This window comes from Symphalangus syndactylus, chromosome 24 (assembly GCF_028878055.3).
Source record: "Symphalangus syndactylus isolate Jambi chromosome 24, NHGRI_mSymSyn1-v2.1_pri, whole genome shotgun sequence".
Taxonomy (NCBI): Eukaryota; Metazoa; Chordata; class Mammalia; order Primates; family Hylobatidae; genus Symphalangus; species Symphalangus syndactylus.
Genome location: NC_072446.2, coordinates 23,778,888 through 23,799,970, shown reverse-complemented (window position 1 = coordinate 23,799,970; position 21,083 = coordinate 23,778,888). Strand labels below are relative to the sequence as shown.

Here is a 21,083-nt window from a genome sequence, read left to right as displayed (position 1 = left end):
ATCTACAACCAACACAAACCCTAGTGGGCCAAATCTTGCCTACGCTCCATTTTGGTAAGTTTTATTAGAAACACAGCCACACAGCCACATCCATCACATTGGCTGTGGCCCCTTACAAGCTACAACGGCAGAGCTGAGTCGTTGGGAAAAAAAGGCCATATAGCGGCAAAACCTAAAATATTGACTATCTGGCCTTTTACAGAAAAATTCACCCATTCCTGATCTGGAGAAGCTTTCACATATACACACCAGGAGACTCAAAAATGCTTTGTTTACAACAGTAAAAAATGGGACACAACCTAAATATCCATCACCTGAGAATGGAAACATCTGTATTTTTGTTTCAGTCTGTTTGCAGCAGATTTATACAATGGTAGCTAGCTATGCAGCAGTGAAAATGAGATAACCAGGGCCACGCGTAGCAACACAGGCAAACCCCAAAAATGTACTCTTGTGCAAAAGAAAGGAGGATATGTACAGTATGAAGCCACTTATAGAGATCTTTTAAAGACATGGCACATAAAACTATGCGCTGTTTATGGAGAGCATGCATGACGTCAAATACAAGGACACGCATGTTAAAGGAATGCACCCAATTCCAGTGGGGGTTCCCTCTGTGGAGGGAGAGTGTTGGGTTGGAAAGTGAACCAAGAATCTTCAACTGTTACTGAAAATGTCCTAGTTCTTTAGCTGGGAGGAGTGTACGTGATTCTGTCATACGCATACCTCTATTTTGGCTTGCAGAGTTAAAAAGTACAGCTCTCTTAGGAATGGAATACCGTTACCCTAACTCCCACACTCAGCCCCAAGCTCCTGTCCACATGAATCAACCCAGTGTCCTCCATGTCAATACTTCCGCCCTGCAGCCCCCTTGCCTCTCTCGGCTCATTCCATGCCTCTTGTCTGGAATGTATTCTCTTCCGCAATAAAATAATAATAATAATAATAATAATAATACTGCCATCATCCATCGTAAACACTGACCAAGAGCCAATCATGTGGCCAGCAGACCTCTAGGGCTCCCAACCACCAACCACCCTATCAACTGAAAACTATGATTATTCGCATCTCACAGCTTAGATCCCTGGGGTGTGAGAGGTTTAGTCTTTTACTCCAAGACCACCCCAGAAAAGTGAGTCACAGAGCTGGGACCTAGAGCCAGGCAGGTTGACACAGAGTCTGGGATTGAAACCATGATGCCCGTGTGCCCTTACCCCAAGCCCACCCATGCACCAAGGCCAGCCCTGACACCCAACCTGCTCTCAATTCCCAGGACTTCTTCCTCCTGGAGCCTCCATAGGTGGCCATTTGTTCCACGTGGCTCTCAATCACATTACAGGCACTATCCTCTCCTTCAGAGAGGCTCCAACTTAAGAATCCATTTTTGTTTGGCAGGAACCATGAGTTCTGCAGTGTTTCCCTGCCATGCCCCTCGCAGTCCTGGGTCCCTCGGGCTCACTATGTGCCCATTATGTGTAAGTGAATGAACTAACCAACTAACTAATGAAGGAACAACCCACCAGCACATCCAGCCATTCCTCCTCAATACCACCCTGGCAAACTGGAAATGAATCCAGACTCTTGGGAAAAGGGATTTCGATCCTATCATTTATTCATTCATTCAACAAATACACATTGTGTGCTGTGTGCTGTGCACAGTTCCAAGCACTGGGGGGCTGCCCAACAAAACAAATTCCCTGCTTATATTCAAGTGAAAATAAGACCATAAGAACACATACCGTGTGCCCACCATATGCCACACACTGTGCCTCGTGCTTCACATACACAGAAAGTTCATGCCAAAAGCCTAAGGAAATAAGCATGGACCACTGTCCCCTACCACACATGGGGAAATCATGGCACAAAGAGCTGGCCCAAGTCTCAGAGCTACCTCCACTGCCTCTTAAGGATCACAATAGGCTCTGCCTGGAAAAGCAGAATTCTGGGGACCCCAGGTCCCAGCTCTAGCTGAGCTGAATGGCCCCCACCAGTGTTTACCCCTGGCACAGATGGGGGATTGAGGCTGCGGCAGCTGGGAGATGCCGGGCCCCACGCTGCTCACACTCAGGCCTTTGTCCTAGGAGCCAGCACTTGCCACAAGCTGCCCTGGTGATGTCAGCTCTGGGCAGAGTGCAGGGCGCCTGGGGGTGGGGAAGTGCTTTCTAGAAGCCCCCAGGGCTTGGCGGGAGAAGGGCCCATCTTTGTCCAGGATCAAGGAGTTTTCACAAGATTTTCACAGCCACCAAGGACACTTCCCCACAAACACTCTAGATTGTGGTTTCACTTGATTTTCTTTTAAAAAAAACAAAAACAAAAAAACCAGGCAAACACACACAGAGCTAGCATTCACTATTCTCATTACATTTCAGGCACTATGGGAAGAACTTCTGAGAAGTCCTTAAATGCTCAAAATTCACAGAAGTGATTTAGGTGAGGCGTCAACCTCATGGTCTTCCCAACCTCCTAATGGCAGCACGTTCCTGGACTGTCCTGAGTCCTCCTTTCTGTCCATGCTGCCCCCCTGGCTGATCCCACCCTGACTCAGCTTCTTTTCCTGGACAGAATCTCATTCTGTTGCCCAGGCTGGAGTGCAGTGTGCAATCTTGGCTCACTGCAACCTCTGCCTCCTAGGTTCAAGCGATTCTCCTGCGTCAGTCTCCTGAGTAGCTGGGATTACAGGTGCACACCACCATGCCCAGCTAATTTTTGTTTTTTAGTGGAGACAGGGTTTCACCATGTCGTCTGGGCTGGTCTTGAACTCCTGACCTCAGGTGATCTGCCTGCCTCAGCCTCCCAAAGTGCTAGGATTACAGGTGTGAGCCACCGTGCCTGGCCCTGACTTGGCTTTAAACACCATCTTTCTTTATATTGAAAACACTCAGGTTTGTCTCTCCAGCCCCTAAACTCCAGACTAGAGTCTCTGCTGCCCACCCAATGCCCCACCTGGATGTACTGCAGGTATCTTAAGCCTCATGCATCGAAAAGGGAATGTTTATTTCCCTCTCCTACCCTAGCCTGCACCCTGTTGGGAAAATGCAACTCCATTCTTCCAGTTGCTTGGGCCCAAAACCCTAAAGTCATATTTGACTCCTCTCGTTCATTTATATCCAAAGTCAGTGATCAGGCAAATTGTGTCAGCTCAGGCCTTCAAGCTCTATGTGAATCCAACCACCTCTCCCACCACAACCACGCTGTTCTCAGACACCATCGCTTCCTGCCCGGACATTGCAGTAGCCCTGCAGTCGGTTGAATGGTGTTCCCCAAAATGCCAGGCCCCCACAAAACCTCAGAATGCAACCTTATTTGGAAACTGGGTCTTTACAGATGTATGGTAATTAGTTAAAATAAGGTGATGCTGGATTAGAGGGGGACCCTAAATCCAATGACTCATGTCCTTATGAGAGGAGAAGACACAAAAGAAGGCCATGTGAAGACAGAGGCAGAGATTGGAGCAATGCTGCCACAAGCCAGGGAGCACTGACGGCCGCTGGAAGATTAAAGAGGAAAGACAGGATCCTTCCCTGGAGCCCCAGGAGGGAGCACCCACCAACACCTTGATTTTGGACTTCTGGACTCCACAACTGAAAGAGAGTCAATTTTGTTGTTTTAAGCAACCCCATCTGTGGCAATTGTCCCAGTCCCCTAGGAAATGCAAACAAGCCCCTCCCTGGACCTGCACTTCTACCCAGATACTAACAGGGGGGCCTTTCACCATGCAAATTAGCTCCATTCATGCCTCTGCTCAAAACCCTCCCACGGCTTCCCATCCCACTCAGAATAAAACGGAACATTCTCTAAGGCAAAGCCAGGAGCTCCAACGTGAAGGGATCCCACAGAGCGATCCTACAGACATCGTGCCGCGCAAAAGCCTCCATACACACACATACACACACCCTGAATGATGCCATTCATAGACGATGCTAGAATAGGCAAAACTAAGCTTTGGTAAGAGAAGTCAGCAGAGGGATTCTGGAGGTCTGGGGGCCATGACTGGGAACGGGCAAGAGGGAACCTTCTGGAGTGATGGCAATGTTCTTCCATCTTGGTGGTTCCATGCTATAGACATATGTAAGCATTTGTCATCCTGGGGGTGCACTTACTGCATGGATGCTACAATTTAATTAAAAGGCTTTTTTAAAATCTCATACTTGGACTGGGCAGAGTGACTCACACCTGTACTCCCAAGCACTTTGGGAGGCCAAAGCAGGAGGATTGCTTTAGCCCAGGAGTTCAACACCAGCCTGGGTAACACAGCAAGACCCCATCTCCACAAAAAAAAATTAAAAATTAGCTAGGCATGGTGGTGCACACTATAGTCCCAGCTCCTCAGAAGGCTAAATGGGAGGACGGCTTGAGTCTAGGATGCCGAGGCTGCAGTGGGCCATGATCATGCCATTGCACTCCAGCCTGGGTGATGCAGCGAGACCCTATCTCAAAAAACAAAACAAAACAAAACAAAAAATTTCAGACTCTTTCCATTGACTAAATGCTCCTTCATTATCTGGTTCCTTTCAGTCTCTCTGACCTCATCTCCTCCTGCTTTCCCTCTTATGGCCTTCACTCTAGTCACCCTTGGCCTTCTTGCAATTCCTCAAACACACTCCTACCTCAGGGCCTTTGCACATGCAGGTCGTCTATCTCTCTGAAATGCTACATAGCCCCTGCCTCTCTCTCTCTCCTTCGCTTCATCCATATCCCTAGTTACATGTCACCCAAGATGCAGTTTTCCCAAAGACCAATCTAAAACAGCAGCCACCATCCTAACTTCCTCAAAACATCCTGTCACCCTTATTTTACATCCTCCAGAGAATTTAACATCACATTATCATTGAAGTTACCCCAACTAGAATGGGCACTCTATGAGAATAAGGACTTTTCTTGCCTTGTTCATGTCGGATCTTTAGCCCTCAGAATGATCCCTACCGCATGATAGGTACTTAGTAAGTTGTTGGATGAGTAAATGAATAAATCATCCCCATTTTACAGACAAGAAAACTGAGGCAGAGAAAAATAAAGACACTACTCCATCACTCAGCTGGTGCCCAGCACAACATGGATGGAAAGCCAGATTCTGGCTGTTCCCAAAGCCTTAATAGTCCCATAACAGACTCATGACAGCTCTTCTGCACGTGGCCAAAAGCTGGGAGACGCCAGCAAGGAGGGAGACAGATGGCACACGTGCTGGCACCCCACGCATCCTCCCCTGCCCAGCCCGGCCCACCCAGCTGCTGCTAGGAATAGGGCAGTTTGACCCACCAGGAAGACTGCTTGAGACAGGAAGGAAAGAAAGAAAGAAAAGTCAGTCCTTCCCTTCCCTTCCCACACCCTGCACACACCTTCCTGGCATCTTCCTGCTTCCCGGGACCTAGCTGAACCTGAGGGAATACCCTCAGAGGGTGGGACCCTCAGCCAGGGAGCCCAGAGCCTGGGCAGCAGGGACTGTCGCAGGGTGGTGCTGCCTGCAAGCCAACAGGTCAACGCAGACATGGCCATTTCTGTCCATGTGGGGTCTTGCACTAACGTGACTTCATCTTTGCATTCTGCCCAGACTATTTTATGAATATAAGTGCGAACATGGAAATGTGAAGATGTAGATACCAGCTATGAAAAGCAACAGTCCTGAAAGCTCAATTCACTTGAGACAAAGATGGAAATCAGTAAATCAGTCTGCCAATTTGCCCTTCCTCAGATGTTCACTGGAGCTGGGCCAAGCAACATGAACTCACTTGCGAAGGAAACATACATTTGCAATCGAAATTCTGGAACTACTTTGTTGGAGACTGAGTGAAGGAGAAGTGCAATTAGGAATATTATTTTATAGTTTAGCACTCTGGGAACATGGTTCACACTCCGTATGCTATGTTAGTTAATTGTTCTACTTTTATGTGCTGAATTCGGTATGTGCTGTTGGAAAAACAAACGGTATGGGGGTGGAGAGACGTCTGTGACCGAATGAGAAGGGATTCAGAGGTGAAAGACTGGGACTGAAACCCAGGATAAGCTCAACCACTTTTCTAGGATGGAGCCCTAGAAAGTCACTTAATATTGTGAAGTCATCAAAATCACCTGTGACAAAGGCTATGCAGTGTCCCCTAATGTATTCTTCTTCCACAGTGATCACATTTCTAGCTGGGCACGTGGCTGCTCAGAATAAAGCCTGTATTTCCCAGCCTTCCTTGGATCTAGGGGTGGCCATGTGGCTGAGTGCTGGCCGATGGGATGTGAGGGGAAGAGATGTGTGCAGCTTCCTGCTACGCCCTGAAAAGGAGAAGGGTATGCTCTCCTTCCCGCCCTCCCTCCACCCCACCACCTAGAAGTAGGATGTAGTCAAAGGTCATCTGAGACCAGGTCAATGAGCATCATACCCTAGGGCCTGAGCCTGACATTGGAGCCACTATACCAGCCCCAGACTGTCTGCACCCACACTGTTAACAAGAGGGAGAAATAAGAGCCCACCTTGTTCAAACCACTGTCCTTTGAGATGTCTGCAAAGCAGACAAATGTTTATCTTGACTCATACACAACAGACAGTGGTCTGAAAGGCTCAAAGGAGGTCACAAATGAGAATCCATTTTATACATAAGTGAGGCTCTCTACAAATGTAGGGAAGACCATCATGGATGTCTACAGTTTTTCCTGACCAAATGCAAATGCAAATATCCCCAGAAATGCAAACCCACTGCTTTAGGGATCCACTCTACCCTTAGGCTCTATTGTATGGGTAGACCTGACCCCACCCTCCATCTCCAGAAGTGACCAATCAGAACACCATCACCAATTACTCTGTCTACAGCAATTGGTTCAGGGATAAGGTTTTGAGCCAATGAGCATCGGACCTAGGATTTTTGCTGTTACTATGTGGAAAGGGAAGTTCTCTCTATCCTGGAGCTGCTCATCTATCAGAGGTATAAGTCTGGAGCTGCTGGGGGCCACCCTGTTACCACTTAGGGAGAGCCTGGCTGGGAATAAAGCCACAGCACAGAAAAGGAGAGTCAAGAGACATACCTTCCTGATGACATCATTTGAACACCCAGACTCTGCCATCTCTGTAGCCCTTTCAGGTCTTAAACTTCCCAGAAAAGTAAATCCCTCTGTTGTTGTTGCTGTTGTTGTTGTTGTTGTTTTGCTTCTGCCAGTTTTTGGGTTTTTTGTTTTGTGTTTTTTTTTGAGACTAAGTCTCGCTCTGTCTCCCAGGCTGGAGTACAGTGGTACCATCTCAGCTCACTGCAATCTCTGCCTCTCAGGTTCAAGCAATTCTCCTGCTTCAGCCTCCCAAACAGCTGGGACTAGAGGCACATGCCACCATGCCCAGTTAATTTTTTTGTATTTTTAATAGAGACAGGGTTTCACCACGTTGGCCAGGCTGGTCTTGAACTCCTGGTCTCAAGTGATCCACCCGCCTCGGCCTCCCAAAGTGCTGGGATTACAGGTGTGAGCCACTGCACCTGGCCGCTTAAGCCAGTTTTAATTGGATTTTCTTTCATTTATAATTAAATAATCCTAAAAATACTAGAAATCCTAATAACCATCGTAATAATGACAGTAGTAGTAATAATTACTACTCTTGCTGCCATTTTTATTAGAACCCTTACTTTAGACCAGGAATGGGCAAAGTCAACCCTAATCCAGCCCTCTGCCTGTTTTTGTAAATAAAGTTTTATTGCCACACAGCCACACCCACTCCTCTACACATTCTCTAGGGCTGCTTTCATGCTACAATGGCATGAGCTGAGTTGTGGTAACAGAAACTGTATGGTACACAGAGCCAAAAATATTCCCCAGCTGGCCCTTTATGGAAAAGGCTTGGCGATCCCTGCTTTAGGCAGGAGATTACCCCAGCCAAGGAAGGGATTTGGCACCATGGGGCAGCATGAAGTCCTCTTGTGCCCAGATCCCCAAGGATGAGGCCGAGTGCAAGGGAGCACCAGGGCTGACGGGTCAACTTACCAAAAGGAAGGCGCGCACGGTGGGGATCTTGTTCAGCTCCACCAGCAGCCTCAGGGCTTTCTCATGGTTGCTGCAATACTCCTCATACACGCAGAACTTGTCCTTCTGCAAGACAAGGAGAGAGCCTGTGGGAGGCAGGTCATGGTAGCAGGCAGGTGCCCTGACATGTGCCGACCGCTGGGCTGGCAGGGTAGGGGTAAGGACTACCCTGACCCAGGAGAAGCTACAGCAGGAGGTATCTCAGGTAAAGCGGTTCCACTCACTACCAGCTTCCCAGCCTCCACTCTTGCCCCAGGTCTGCACTCGGGGGCCTGAATAACTTTTTGGGAAGCAGTGTGGCCTGGGGGTCAAGAGCATAGACTCAAGAAGAGCGGCCTGGGCTTGTACCACGGCTCTGTATTTCCTGTGAACCTGGGCAGGTTACCTGACTTCCCTGCGCCTCGGTTTCCTCATCTGTAAGGTAGAGTTAATAAAAGTCCCTAAGTCGGAGTTGTTATGGCCAGGGGCTAGCTCTGTTGACTTCCAGACGCCCCTGACCCCAAAGATGGACTCCTTCCAGCCTAAAGGTCACCTGTGGCTCACCAGGTCCAGAACCATCAGTCGGGGTTTCCGGAACTGGAAGAGACAGGAGCCTTCTTAGCAGGAAGCTCTCAACTGAGCATTCTTGGTTCCAAATGGTTCACAGAACCCGCCAAACCCTAAACAAGGATGGCGTGGGTGAGGTCACTGGAGGAGGAAGGGTTGCAAGGCCTCAACCCTGAGCTAGGGGTAGGAGTGTGCAAGAGACCCGAACAAGCTAAGGAAGGAAGAGGTGGGTCCACAAAGCAAGCAGCTCATCTTGTTTCTAAACAAGCCCCCAGATGGCCTTCCGACGGGAGGCTGCAGGAAATAGGAAACCAAAGAGAAGGGAGGATGGGTTTAGAATTAACAGGCATCCCCAGCCCACCCCAGCTCACTCTGGGGGCTCTGTGTGCATCGTCTGAGCAGACACCCTGAGCCACAAAGTGCCCAGGTCAGTGCTGATGGCTAACACAGAGTGCATACCCAGCACAGAGTACAGGCTGCCCAGCACGTAGTACAGGCTGCACGCTGCTCTCCTGGAATGGGGGAGAACTCACTCATTCCCCATGACAGCCTTACATGGTAACTATTGTAAGAGACCCACATACCCATGACAAAACCAGGGATAAGTCGCTTCCCCGGGGTCTCGCCGCCAGTGCAGTGGCAGAACCAGGACTCAAACTCCCTTAACCCCAGTGACAATGTCAGCTCAAGGTCATGGCATAGGGTAGAGATTGGAGTGGGAGGCAAATACCCAGGGTACAAATTTCAAGCCACAAATCTAGGCTAAGCTGCATCCCAAGGGCACTGCACCAGAATACTGAAGGGCACAGAGTGACTCCAGAAACCCAGTTCCCCGTTCCCTAAGTAGAGGGTGACCTTGGGCAAGTGCTTCACCTCCTTGGGCCTTGGTTTCCTCACCTGCAAAATGGACATCATAACTGACCTTCAATACTTAGGATGCTGGAGGATTAGATAACTTAATATATGTGAAATGAGTAGAACGGTGTCTGGCACACAATACTTCACAATACTTCGATACCACACAATACTTCAAAGTACTCTGCAAGTATTAACTACAAACATAAACACAGTCTATAAACATGGATCAATGGGGGAAAATATCAGACAAACCATGTTACAATTACCCACAGTGCACACCCATACACACACACATACAAGACAATCTTGATGCATACTCCAAGAAATCACCCAATGATCTCAAGCATTACAGCACACAAACTACATGCTCCAAACACCACCACCAGTGTCAGCATGCACATGGACACATGCACTGAATCACAAACCACAACTCACTCATCCAGTATCTTCAGTCCACTGACATGCCAACACACACACACAAAGACATACACACACACGGCAAGGAAGGAGAAGAGGGGACCCCAGCACCCCCAACACTGCCCAAGGAGACCTTTTTCTATTCCCACTTGTCTCAAATGAGCCTAAGGGACCAACAAGGCCAAAAGAGCTGGGTGAGTAGACGTCTGAGCTGCAGGGGATCACCCAGCCATAGGGAAAACCTTGTGAGTGGGGGCTGCTGGACACACCTGGAACCAGGATTTCAGCGCAGACTGTGGTGATGCAGGCTGCAGAGAAGAGGAAGAGGAAGAAAGAGAACAACTATTTTGTTGTAGGTGACAGGAACTGGCCTGTCTGGAAACCTGCTCCTGCAGAGAAGACCTGCACTGACGTAAAAAGCCCCCATGACCACTCTCACCAACCACTATCAGCATTAACCTTGTAAGTGCCAAGGAGAAGTTCTGCAGCCAGACCATCTAGGTTCATAGCCCAAGTCTCCTGGTCACCAGCTCTTAGTCAAGACAAATAACATTTCTTGGCCTCTGCATTCTCATCTATAAAGTACGGACAACAATATCATTACCATAATGGTGTTGTGAGTATTGGTAGGTGAATTTATATTAAAGTACTTCCAATGGTGCATAGTAAGTGTTCACTAAATATTAACTAGTATTATTATTGCTTATTAATGTTGTTGCTATTATCACCAGCATGATTATTTCAGAAAATTCATTATCTTTTTTATTGAACTGGTCTGTGACAGGGTAGGGCAGTAGGTGGGAAGGTTTTCACGGCAAAAAAAAAAAAGGCAGAGTCAGGAGGAAGGCAGCGGATAGACTCGTGGGTTTAGGGAAAGCATTGGGAGGGTCCCAGGCAGATTTTGGGAATTATGATGGTCCCTGACCCCAGGATGTTTTACATCTCATTCGTGCACTGTCCTTCTCCCCTGAATCTCCTGGGACTGTCAGCTCCATGGGGACGGCATTTGCATCTGTTGAGGTCACTGCTGTGATGTCAATGGGGTCAGCAGCCACTGGCAGAGAGCAGGTATCTTGACTATTTGACGAATGAAAGCAGAAAACAGAAGGAGGAATGGAGAGAGGCTAAAGGCCCCTCAGACCAGCTCCGTGCTTCTTTCCAGGCTGGTCCCACCCCACCCCAGGGACCACAAGTGAGCACATGACCCAGACAAAACCAATCAGAGTTCCCCGTCCTAATAACAGTGGCCATGTGACCCAAGCTGGGCCGCGAGAGCCCGCAAGGACTCGTGCTGGAATCACTGGGAAGAGAAACTCTCTTTGAGCTGCTGTTGAACCCCTGCCCCATGTGAGGCATGCAACCCATAAGCCCCTCCCACTCTCCAAGAGTGAAATCAGCACCGCACAGATAAAAGCAGAGCCTGAGATCAGAGAAAGACCTGGTCCTGAAATCATCATACCGAGTCCTGGATCTAGCTATGCTTGAAGCCGACCTACACTCCTGAACAATTTCACTGACATGCATCAGTAAAGTCCTGTATTTGTTTAAGCCTATCTGAACTGGTGTTTCTGTCATGTACAGCAAAGACAGTTTTGATACATGCACACTCTTCAAAGGAGAAAATGAAATACATGGACCCAAATCTTAGTGAGGTGACAGGGTCTCTCTGTCCATCTCCACAAAGATGACCAGAAAGCAGGGACAAATTGGTTTCTTCTCACATACCAACCCCAGTCACTGGGTAGTGCCAACTGAAACACTGGTGAGGAGGATTCTGGGGCCCCACAGGAAGCCCAGGGACAGAATGCTGTAATTGATTAGCGATGTCTGCCACAGGTGCAGGAGAGCGGGTAAATAACAAGCTCACCACTGGCTTGTCATTTCTCATCCCCTGAGCCCCTTCTACGACACGGTCTGCAATGTTTTCCTCTCCTTCAGCCTGCGAGAAGGGCAGAGGCCCAAGGCTTGAGGCTTGGAGAAGTTAAATTTAGCAAAGGACAACATCCCCTCTGCAGCACCGTGCCCAGTTGAATCACGCCCGTGTCCTTTCATCCAGCCTGACCCCAGATGCATCTCAGGCCTGAGACCCTGCAAATACGGAAACGCTGCTCTTGACAGCTCAGAGTCCAAGTGTTCCATTTCCTCCTGGAGGCCCTACGTGGGGCTCTGATTGCTTTGCCAGGAAGAAACGGACAAATAGTTGTGCATACACAGATGTGGTGGGTACGGAACATGTGGCTGTGGGTTTGGGGGGAGAAGGGGACAGCTGCCGGCTGGAAACAGCCAGCGGAGGGGAGCTCACCCCCAGGAAAGGCTCAAGCATTGTGAGAGGTGGCAGCTACTGTCCACAATACCCAGGTGACAGTGGCTCCACAGAGACCATCAGCTCCAAACCACTCGTTTCACAGCCAGCAAGACTGAGACCCAGAAGAGGGAAGGAGCTGGCCCATGCAGACATATCCTCCAGTGGGGAGGAGAGAAGTGAGAATCAGGTCTCGGTTTCTCAACAGTCTCCCCAACTTACTTACCCATCCACACAGCTGCGGGGAGACGGAGGTTAAAACATAAATCAGACCACGCTACTCCTGTGATTAAAACCTGCAATGGCTTTCACTGACTCAGTAAGATCTATGGTCCTCACCTTGGCACACAAAGCCCTACAGGATCTGCCCTGCCCCCACTATGACACCCTCAAACTCTCTCCATCACTCACTCTGCTCTGGCCACACTGGTCTCCCTTCTTCTCTCAAATGAGCTAAGCTTGCTCCCAGCTCAGGGCTTCTGCCCTTTCTCCCCTCGGTCCAGATCACCCTCCCCAAGATCATCCCATTCCACACCCTCAGAAAGGCCATCCCACCCTTGGGTTGCCAGATATAAAATAAAACCCAGGATGCCCAGGTGAATGTTTATTTCAGACTCATTTTTTTTAGTGTAAGTATGTCTCAAATATTCCATAAGACATGCTTCCACTAAAAAATTATTTGATGTTTACCTGAAATTCCAATTTCCCTGGGTATCCTTTGTTTTCATTTGCTAAATCTAGCAGCCCTGGCCCTGACCTCCTGATTGAGAGCAACCTCAGGCAGAGTCACTCTTTACCACATCTGTATTTTATGTTCTTCACAGTCTGCACTGGGATCTGACATGACCTCATCTGTTAAATTACCCTGTTTCTCCCATCTACGAGCCACGTGGCAGCAGGGAGCATGTCTATCTTATTTAGTACAGCATCCCCAGGGTCTAGTGCAGAGCCTGTCACACAGGAGATGCTTACTATGTATTTCAGGAGACCTTATCACATAAGACAGTGAAAAACACAGACTCTACAGCCTGACTGTGTCAGCTCAAATCCTGGCTCTGATGCTTCCTAGCTCTGTAAGCTTGCACTGTAACTTAATCTCTCTGGGCCTTGGTTTCCTCATCTGTAAAACAGGTACAATAATAGTAACCACCTTTAAAGACTGTTGTGAAGTTTTAATGAATGCATATCTGTAAGGCAAAGAGAACAGGACCCAGCACAAAGAAAATGTCCACTCAGTGCTAGTTTATGATAAACTCAGTAGTTAGTGGTTGGGTTTTGGGGAAAGGGGGTGAGGGACTCTTCCCCCATCTGTTCAGTTAGGTGGCACTAGTGGGCTGGACTGTGGGCCAGGGCCCCTTCCTCTCCTGGAGAGCCTGTCTGCAAGAGCTTTGTTCCCAATTAGCATCTCACCAGCCCAGATGCTGCCATGGCCATGGGAAAATGTTTCCAGGAGTAAACAAGCCTGGGAAGGAGAGTGTACCCGGCACCTCTTTCCTTTGGGGCTGCAGTGGATGCCATGGTGCACTCCTCAAATGCCTGTCACGGAAAGAGAGACACCCCTTACCCCAGGTGCCGGGAGTGCTGGCTGACGATGACCCTCAGCTAAGGCCCTCCCCTAGAGCTGCCTTCAGCCTAAGAGGGCCGCCTGTCTGAGGTGGTACACCCACTCCTGAGGACAGCCCACTGGGCAACGAGGGTGCAAAGGCCTTGCCTACTTGCTACAATTGTGCATTATCTGAAGAGCTATCCTAGTTCCAGAGCTCCTTCCAGATGGGACTATCAGCAGCTGGGGTGGAGCCTCTGCAACCTCTCCTTTAGCTGCTTCCAAGAGCCCACCTGTGTGCAAATCGCCAGCTTCCAGAAAGCCAACCTACAGAGGAGTGGCCTTTAAAACTCCTGAGACAGACTGACTCAACCTATCCTCCGTGAGCAGGCAGGAAGAGGCGTGATGATCTTAATTTTTAACTAAAAAGATGATTTTAAATTAAAAAACACTGGATCACACACTGAGAATGCTGGTTCCTTTTTCAATAGGTCCAGTTAGCTCAAGGAGGGTTTTAGCTGGTGTGATGTAAGCAGCCTCAGGCTGAGAGGCTCAAGCAGTTAAGAGTTTCTAGATAGAATGTGGTAACACCGTTTGGTTTCTACTGCATTTATTTTGACAATTACCTTCTATTTACAGCACTCATTTTCTATTTTCAATGATGATGCAAATTTCTCTTTTTAAATAAGTTTACTGAAGTTTTGTTAAGTGAATCAATTTTTTTTTTTTTTTTTTTTGAGACGGAGTCTCACACTGTCGCAGGGGCCAGTGAATCTTGGCTCACTGCAACCTCTGCCTCCCGGGTTCAAGCGATAAGAAAATCAATTTTTTAAAGCATTAAACAAATAATAATACAAAGGATACTCAGATATAGCAAAAATTACAAACTTAGCATGTGAGCTGATGAACTGAAGAACACTGGCTTAGCCCTTAAGATGGTCTAAAGCCCACTTCTGTGGCTGACACAGTCGTGACCTTGAGCTTAACCTTTCTCTTAGTTTGCTTGCATGTCCAGAGGGCAAGTGAGCTTGGGGCTGGATTTTTTTTATTTTTTGTTTTGTCTTGTTTGTTTTCAGACAATGTCTCACCCTGTCACCCAGGCTGGAGTGCAGTGGCATGATCTCAGCTCACTGCAGCCTCAACCTCTTGGGCTCAAGCAATCCTCCCACCTCAGCCTCTCAAGTACCTAGAACTACAGGTGCACATCACCATGCCCAGCTAAGGGGCTGGACTATTTTTGATGCAGAGACAGAACAGCGAGCATGACAGAGTCCCTGTCCTCATGTTGTTTATATTCTAGGGAGAGACAGACAATAAGCAAAAAGGAGCAAAAGATCCGATGTGTCAAAGGGCGATGTGGACCGTTCTGTTGAGAATGACAGAGTAGGGGAGGGGCGCGGAAGAGCAGGAGTGCAGCAACTTAAACAGGAGGGCATGGAGGCCTTCGCAGAGAAGATGGCATTTCCGAAAAGCTTTCAAGGCAAGGAGGGAGAGAGCCGCAGGGATGTCTGAGAGAACTGGTCCAGCAGAGGAAGAGGCCTGGGGCGGGAATGGGCTCGCCATGTTCTGGAACAGCAAAGAGACCTGTGTGGCTAGAGCCACAGGAGCAAGTTCCGAGGAATGAACAGGGCCTGGCGGGGTGTGGGGATTTTATTCCAATGAGGCAGGAACCTTTGGAGGGTGCTGGGAGGGGGGCCGAAGAGATCTCATTGATGTTTCCAGCAGGTCTCTCTGGTGGCTCAGGGGAGAACCAATTTCCAAAATACCTCATCTCTGTCAAAGCCTCTGACATTCATCCTTGCGCCCGGGCCTCATAGCAGCTTTGTGAGGCTGGAAGGACAGGAGCCCCACTGAGGTGCAGGGGGGCTCATGATAAATCACCTGGAATGGGGCCCAGTGATCCCAGGCCTGGGCACCCTGCACAAAGTCACACTCCAGAGAAGCCTGGGAGGTGCCAGAAAGCGCTGGATCACGTGAACAGATGCGCAGATAACCCAAGTGAGAAACAATTCCTGAGCACTTATTATGTGCCAGGTTCTACCAACATCATTTATTCTCTCAACCGCCCTAGAAGGTGAGTTTTGTGATACCCACTTTACAGATGAGAAAACTGAGGCACAGAGAGGTAAGGTCATTCTCCCAGGATCACAGAGCAAGGAAGTAGCAGAGCTAGGATGCAAAGTCGGGCAGCTGGGCTCTAGAATGCTTGATCTTCCAGGCCCAGGGAGGATGCCAGGAAGGCCCCAGCACAGAACAACTTCCCACAAAGGCCTAAACATCCACCCTCCACATGTCATGACTCTGATGGTAAATGTAGCCTTCACCAGGTGCCTAGTTTGATGAGGCTACATGAGGAGGGTCCCGGGTAGCAGAAGAGAGGACATGGAAAAGAGGTTGCTTCATGCACACTGAACTCCCCGTCTCCAGCCCCCCAGCCCTCCGTTGCATCTCTGAGCAAGTCAGGAATCCTGCAGAAAGAGAGAGGTGAGAATAGCCCCGCTGTGTCCTCAGGGTCCAGGGCTCCTCACTGACAAGCAAGTTAAACTCACTTCCCCACAGCCTCTGGGGCTCAGGCAGAGAAGCCAAAGGAATGAGGGGGGCCAGAGCTTTTGGCAAACTGGACAGTGCACCTTGAGGACTCTTTCTCCCACTTTTGCTGAGTACAGACAATCCTACCCAAGCTCAGATCATGACGTCACAGCCAGCCCCAAGGCCACCCCCTCCAGGAAGCAGGCCGGAGTAATACCCACAGCTGACATGCAGCATTAGCTCGGTGCTGAGCCAGGTCATTCATCCTCATGACAGCCCCCTGCAGCAGGTATCGTCGTCACCCCCACTTTACAGAGTTGGAGACTGAGGCCCTGAGAGGTGAAAGGACTTGCCCAAGGTCACTGGGCTGGCAAGCAGTAAAACAGGGATTTGAACATTGGCTGTTGGCTCCAGAGAAAAAAGCACTTCCTGTCTCCTCTGAACCCGAAGGGAAGACTGTCCCTCCCTTCCTTTTCATTTTCTTATTCAAACACCTTTACTGAACCACTGTGGCCACTTGCCCCTTCTCACCATCTCCATTGCTACCATGCTGGTCCGAGGCACCGTCATCTCACTTGGTGAGGTAACCTCTTAGATGTCTCCCTGCTTCCAGTTCTCCCTCCACAGCTACTCCCCCTCACAGACGCCAAAGGGCCTGTGGACCGCGTCCCCCCTCTGCTCAATGCCCTCCGCTAGCACCCAGCCCACCCGTGCCCCACTGTGCTCTTATTTGTCCAATTCCAAAGATGGAGGAGTGTCCGCTATGTGAATAGGAAGATAACATCGACATTTATTGCACACTTACCGTGCCAGGAGCTGCACTGAGCAGGCTCCTTGCATTATCTCGTTTAATCCTTATAATGTCATGGATTTATGCCCCGTTTATGGGTAAAAGGACACTGAGGCACAGACAAGATCGGTCAACTTGCTGAGAGGACCACAGTTCATGAGTCGCTCAGCAGCCTGGCCAGAAGCTCTCCTTGCCCTCACTTTCACATAGAGAGTGGCTGGCCCTTGGCTGAATGACTGCATCCTGGGGTACTCTGCACGCCTGACTGCACATGCGACTTGTCCCCCACTGCCCTCTGAGGGCAGAGCCACACAGCTCCATCATCTTAGGCTCTGGCCACTCAGATGTGATCCCTTGGAGAAGTGAGTTAGTGATGATGATGATGATGATGATGATGATGATGATGATGATGATGGGAGTTAACAGTGGCCGAGAGCTGATACGCTAAAGTTTCTCCACCTTGGCACCATTGACATTTGAGGTCAGATGATTCTCTGTTGTGGGGGCTGTCATGTGCATTATAGGATGTTTGGGGGCATCCCTGGCCTCTACCTACTAGAAACCAGTAGCACTCCAGAGCTGGGACAACCAAAAATGTGTCTGGACATTGCCCATTGTCCCCTGGGGGCCAGAATCACCCCCAGCTGAGAAGCTCTGCTCTAGGGTCTCTACCCTATTACTTTACTTCTGAGTCTTGCCATCAACCCTAGGAGGTAGACGGAATTGTCCCTACTTCGCAATTACAGGAGGAAATAGAGGCTCAGAGAGGCAAAGGAATTTGGTTCACATCTCGTGCCCGTGAGGTTAGCTTGGGTTCTTCTATCTATGAGGGGGGTCCCAGGTAGTATGGAAAAAGAGGGTATGGAAAAGCAGTTGCCTTCCTTCTTCCAGCCTACCACCCACAATTCCAAATGCGTTAGCAATCTTACAGGAACAGAGAGGCTATTGCAACAAGTGTCAGCCTCTCTGACCAACAGCCCAACGGGGCACCCAAGGATCAGACATCCTTACTGTCCAGTGGGTGCCTGAGCCTGGACTCAAACCCAGGTCTGTCTGATGCCAAATCCATCTCTTCTTGGCCACTAGCTACCTCTGATGGTCACTGTGGCAGAGGGGCCCCGCCAGGCCAGGAGGTCACAGGACTCCAGGACACATGTACTCAGTGAGGGCCCACTCTCTATGTGGAGCTGAGGGAAAGGAGAGTCACTAAAAATGCACACAGTCTGCTGGGCCTGACACACTTCCCATAGTTCCGGGGATGCAGACTGGGCCCACCTGCCCACCTTGCTACCCCGTCTCCCAGACAGGCCTACAGAGGAAGCTGGTGAAAGCAGATGGGGCAGGGACCCAGGGAGAAGCCCACTTCTCAAAAACTAGAGTCCACCAGGGGCAGTGGCACAGTACTCACGAATTTTAAGAAAACATTCCCAAGTTCATGCTGAGACTGCGGCTCCGGGTGTAAACAATACTCCAAGGCAGCCAAGAAATCTTTATGAACTTCCAGGATGTCTTCGATGTTCGAGAACAGGATCTGTGAGAAAAAGAGAGGCCAGAGGACAGCGTTAATCAAGGCTCGGAGGGGCAGCGAAGCCAAGCATTGAAAAAATACAAACCTCGGTGCGGGTGACATTGTAGTCAAAGAAGAACTCTCAAACACCGGAACTGGTTTACCACTAATAGAAATCATCGTAATAACAGAAATATTACCAACATTTATTTACTATAATCGGGATTAGTGACTAATCCTGTGTTAAGAACTTCATATGCATTCATGTAATCTAATCCCCATTATAAATCCATGAGATAGAAACTCATGCCCAATTGACAGATGAAGAACCAAGGCTCAGATAAAATAATATTCCCAAGGTCAAAATCTTGCAAGCAGCTCTACATTTAGTATGCAGACATTCATCACAGTCAGACACAACTGCTGTGTCCAGCCACAGGACGATGTTGAAATTACAAGTATATTTCCACGCACCCATTAAAATGACATGGTAGAAGAAAACGCAGTAAGGAAGGAAGTTAGAAATACGCTGTCTAAACTCTCACAAACAATATATGAGATTCCCTGTTTCCCCACATCAATCTAAAAGTGTAAAACACTAATACACTTTGACCCAGCAATCCTACATTTTAGAATTTAACCTTCTGATCAGTTGTTCCCAACAAGGGGCAAGTTTACCCACCACCCCCGCCACACACACACAGGATATGCGGCAATTGTCAAGGGACATTTTTGGTTGTCACAAATTGGGAGGAAAAGGGGTGTTTCGTAGACAGAGGCCAGGGGTGCTGTTAAACCTTCCTGCAATGTACAGGACAGACCCCGCAATGAGCAATTATTATTATTACTTTGCCTCTCTGAGTCTTTTATGATTGTATTTTTTAAATTATTATTATTATTTTCTTTTTTAGAGACGGAATCTCACTCTGTCGCCCAGGCTGGAGTGTGAAGTGCAGTGGCAGCAACTTGGCTCAGTGCAACCTCTGTCTCCAGGGTTCAAGCAATTCTCCTGCCTCAGCCTCCCGAGTACCTGGGAATACAGATGCATGCCGCCACGCCTGACTAACTTTTTATGTATTTTAGTAGAGACAGGGTTTCACCATGTTGCCCAGGCTGGTTTCGACCTCCTGAGCTCAGGCAATCTGCCTGCCTCAGCCCCTCAAAGTGCTAGGATTACAGGCGTGAGCCACCTCGCCTGGCCCTCATGATTGTATTTTTTTTTTAAGAATAGTCGTAACAGCCAAAAACTGGAAATAACTAAAATATCCATCCACAGGAGAATGGAAAAGTAAATTGTGTTGCATTCATACGATGGAACACCACACAGCAATGAAAAAGAGTGAACCACAGCTACACACAAGATCACGGGCAAAACCCACAGGCAGGCAGGGACACGAAAGAGCTCACTTTAATGTAGATTTCAAGAACAGGCAAAACCAATCCATGGTACTAGGAACCAGGGATTACCTTTAGGGAGGGAGGACTGACTAAGGGGGGCCCAGAGTGGGCAGCTGGGGCTGGGAAATGCTCTCTGCCTTCATTTGGGTCATGGTTACACTGGTGCATTCGTATGTAGACACGCACTGCATTCAGCACTAATGATTTGCACCCTTTACTGTATAAGACTTCTACCTCATTAAAAAAAGGTAATTTTTAAAAACTGTAATAAGTCGCAGCTTAAAATTATAATAAATAATTTGTAAACTATAACAAATAGTGTAATAAATAAGTGGAATAAACAGGAGGTGCTCAGTCGTATTTGCTGAATGAATGAGTGAATAAATGAAGGCAGGCACAGAGTTTAGATCCCAGTGCATGAACACACACACACACACACCCCACCCCCAGGACGAGCCATGCAGAGACCTTGAGCAAGTCCTTGACATCTCTAAGACTCAGCTTTCTTATGCAAATAATTCGGTGTAGAGTTGTCAACATGCAAGGCCACCGTCCAGATTAACCAGGGCGTTTGGGGGGGGGGATGTCTTCTATGACCGAGTCCTTTGTGTGCTGTAAATACTGGGCACCTTGGACACCAGGACCCTCAGAGCCCTGAGGCCTGAAAGGCGGCTCAGAGAGTGAGGTCACACAGAAAGCCAGGCCTGGAGAGCCAGGCTGGGGCTGAGCCATGCACACAGAAGGCCTATTGATCTCCTCCTCAAACTCCCCAGAGTCATGGCCAAGGCCAAACTGGACCCAATTACTCATCAGCCCTGCCTGGACACTGGATGCCCAGGGCGGGAGTGGGGGCCGGGGCTGCCAGGAGAGGGACTGGAGGTGCCAGCCTCCCGGGGGGCACTTGGGAGAGGATTTTCCACTGGCTCGAAGCCAGAGGGCCTGACACGAGGAGCCTGGAAGAAGGGGGCGGGGGTCACACTGAGCACAGAGGGAAAGTCTTGGGTTGGAAAGCGGGGCCCGGGGCTGATTCCTGCTGACATCCACCAAGCACAGCTTGCTCACAGGACAAGAGGCCTCCAGGGGCTGAAGGGAGCAAGCTGGGGCAGGGCAAAGCTGGTGGCCAGCAGCCAGCAGATGACACGCCTCCCCCTGCATGCACACCCTCTGAGCATCGCACAGGAAGAGCAAGGCACAAAGCAACACAGAT

General features: G+C 49.1%; 1 protein-coding gene across 4 annotated transcripts in view; it reads right to left on the bottom strand.

The window, feature by feature from the left end:
* PREX1 (phosphatidylinositol-3,4,5-trisphosphate dependent Rac exchange factor 1) overlaps positions 1 to 21,083 on the bottom strand; it is a 204,021-nt gene that overhangs the window by 102,649 nt on the left and 80,289 nt on the right. For all 4 annotated transcript variants that reach the window (XM_055266151.2, XM_063633310.1, XM_055266152.2 and 1 more), the window contains exons 3-4: positions 18,380 to 18,502; positions 7,948 to 8,052 (exon numbers count right to left, since the gene is read on the bottom strand). In XM_055266151.2, the coding sequence (XP_055122126.1) occupies positions 7,948 to 8,052; positions 18,380 to 18,502 (228 nt within the window). The remainder of the gene's footprint in view (positions 1 to 7,947; positions 8,053 to 18,379; positions 18,503 to 21,083) is intronic.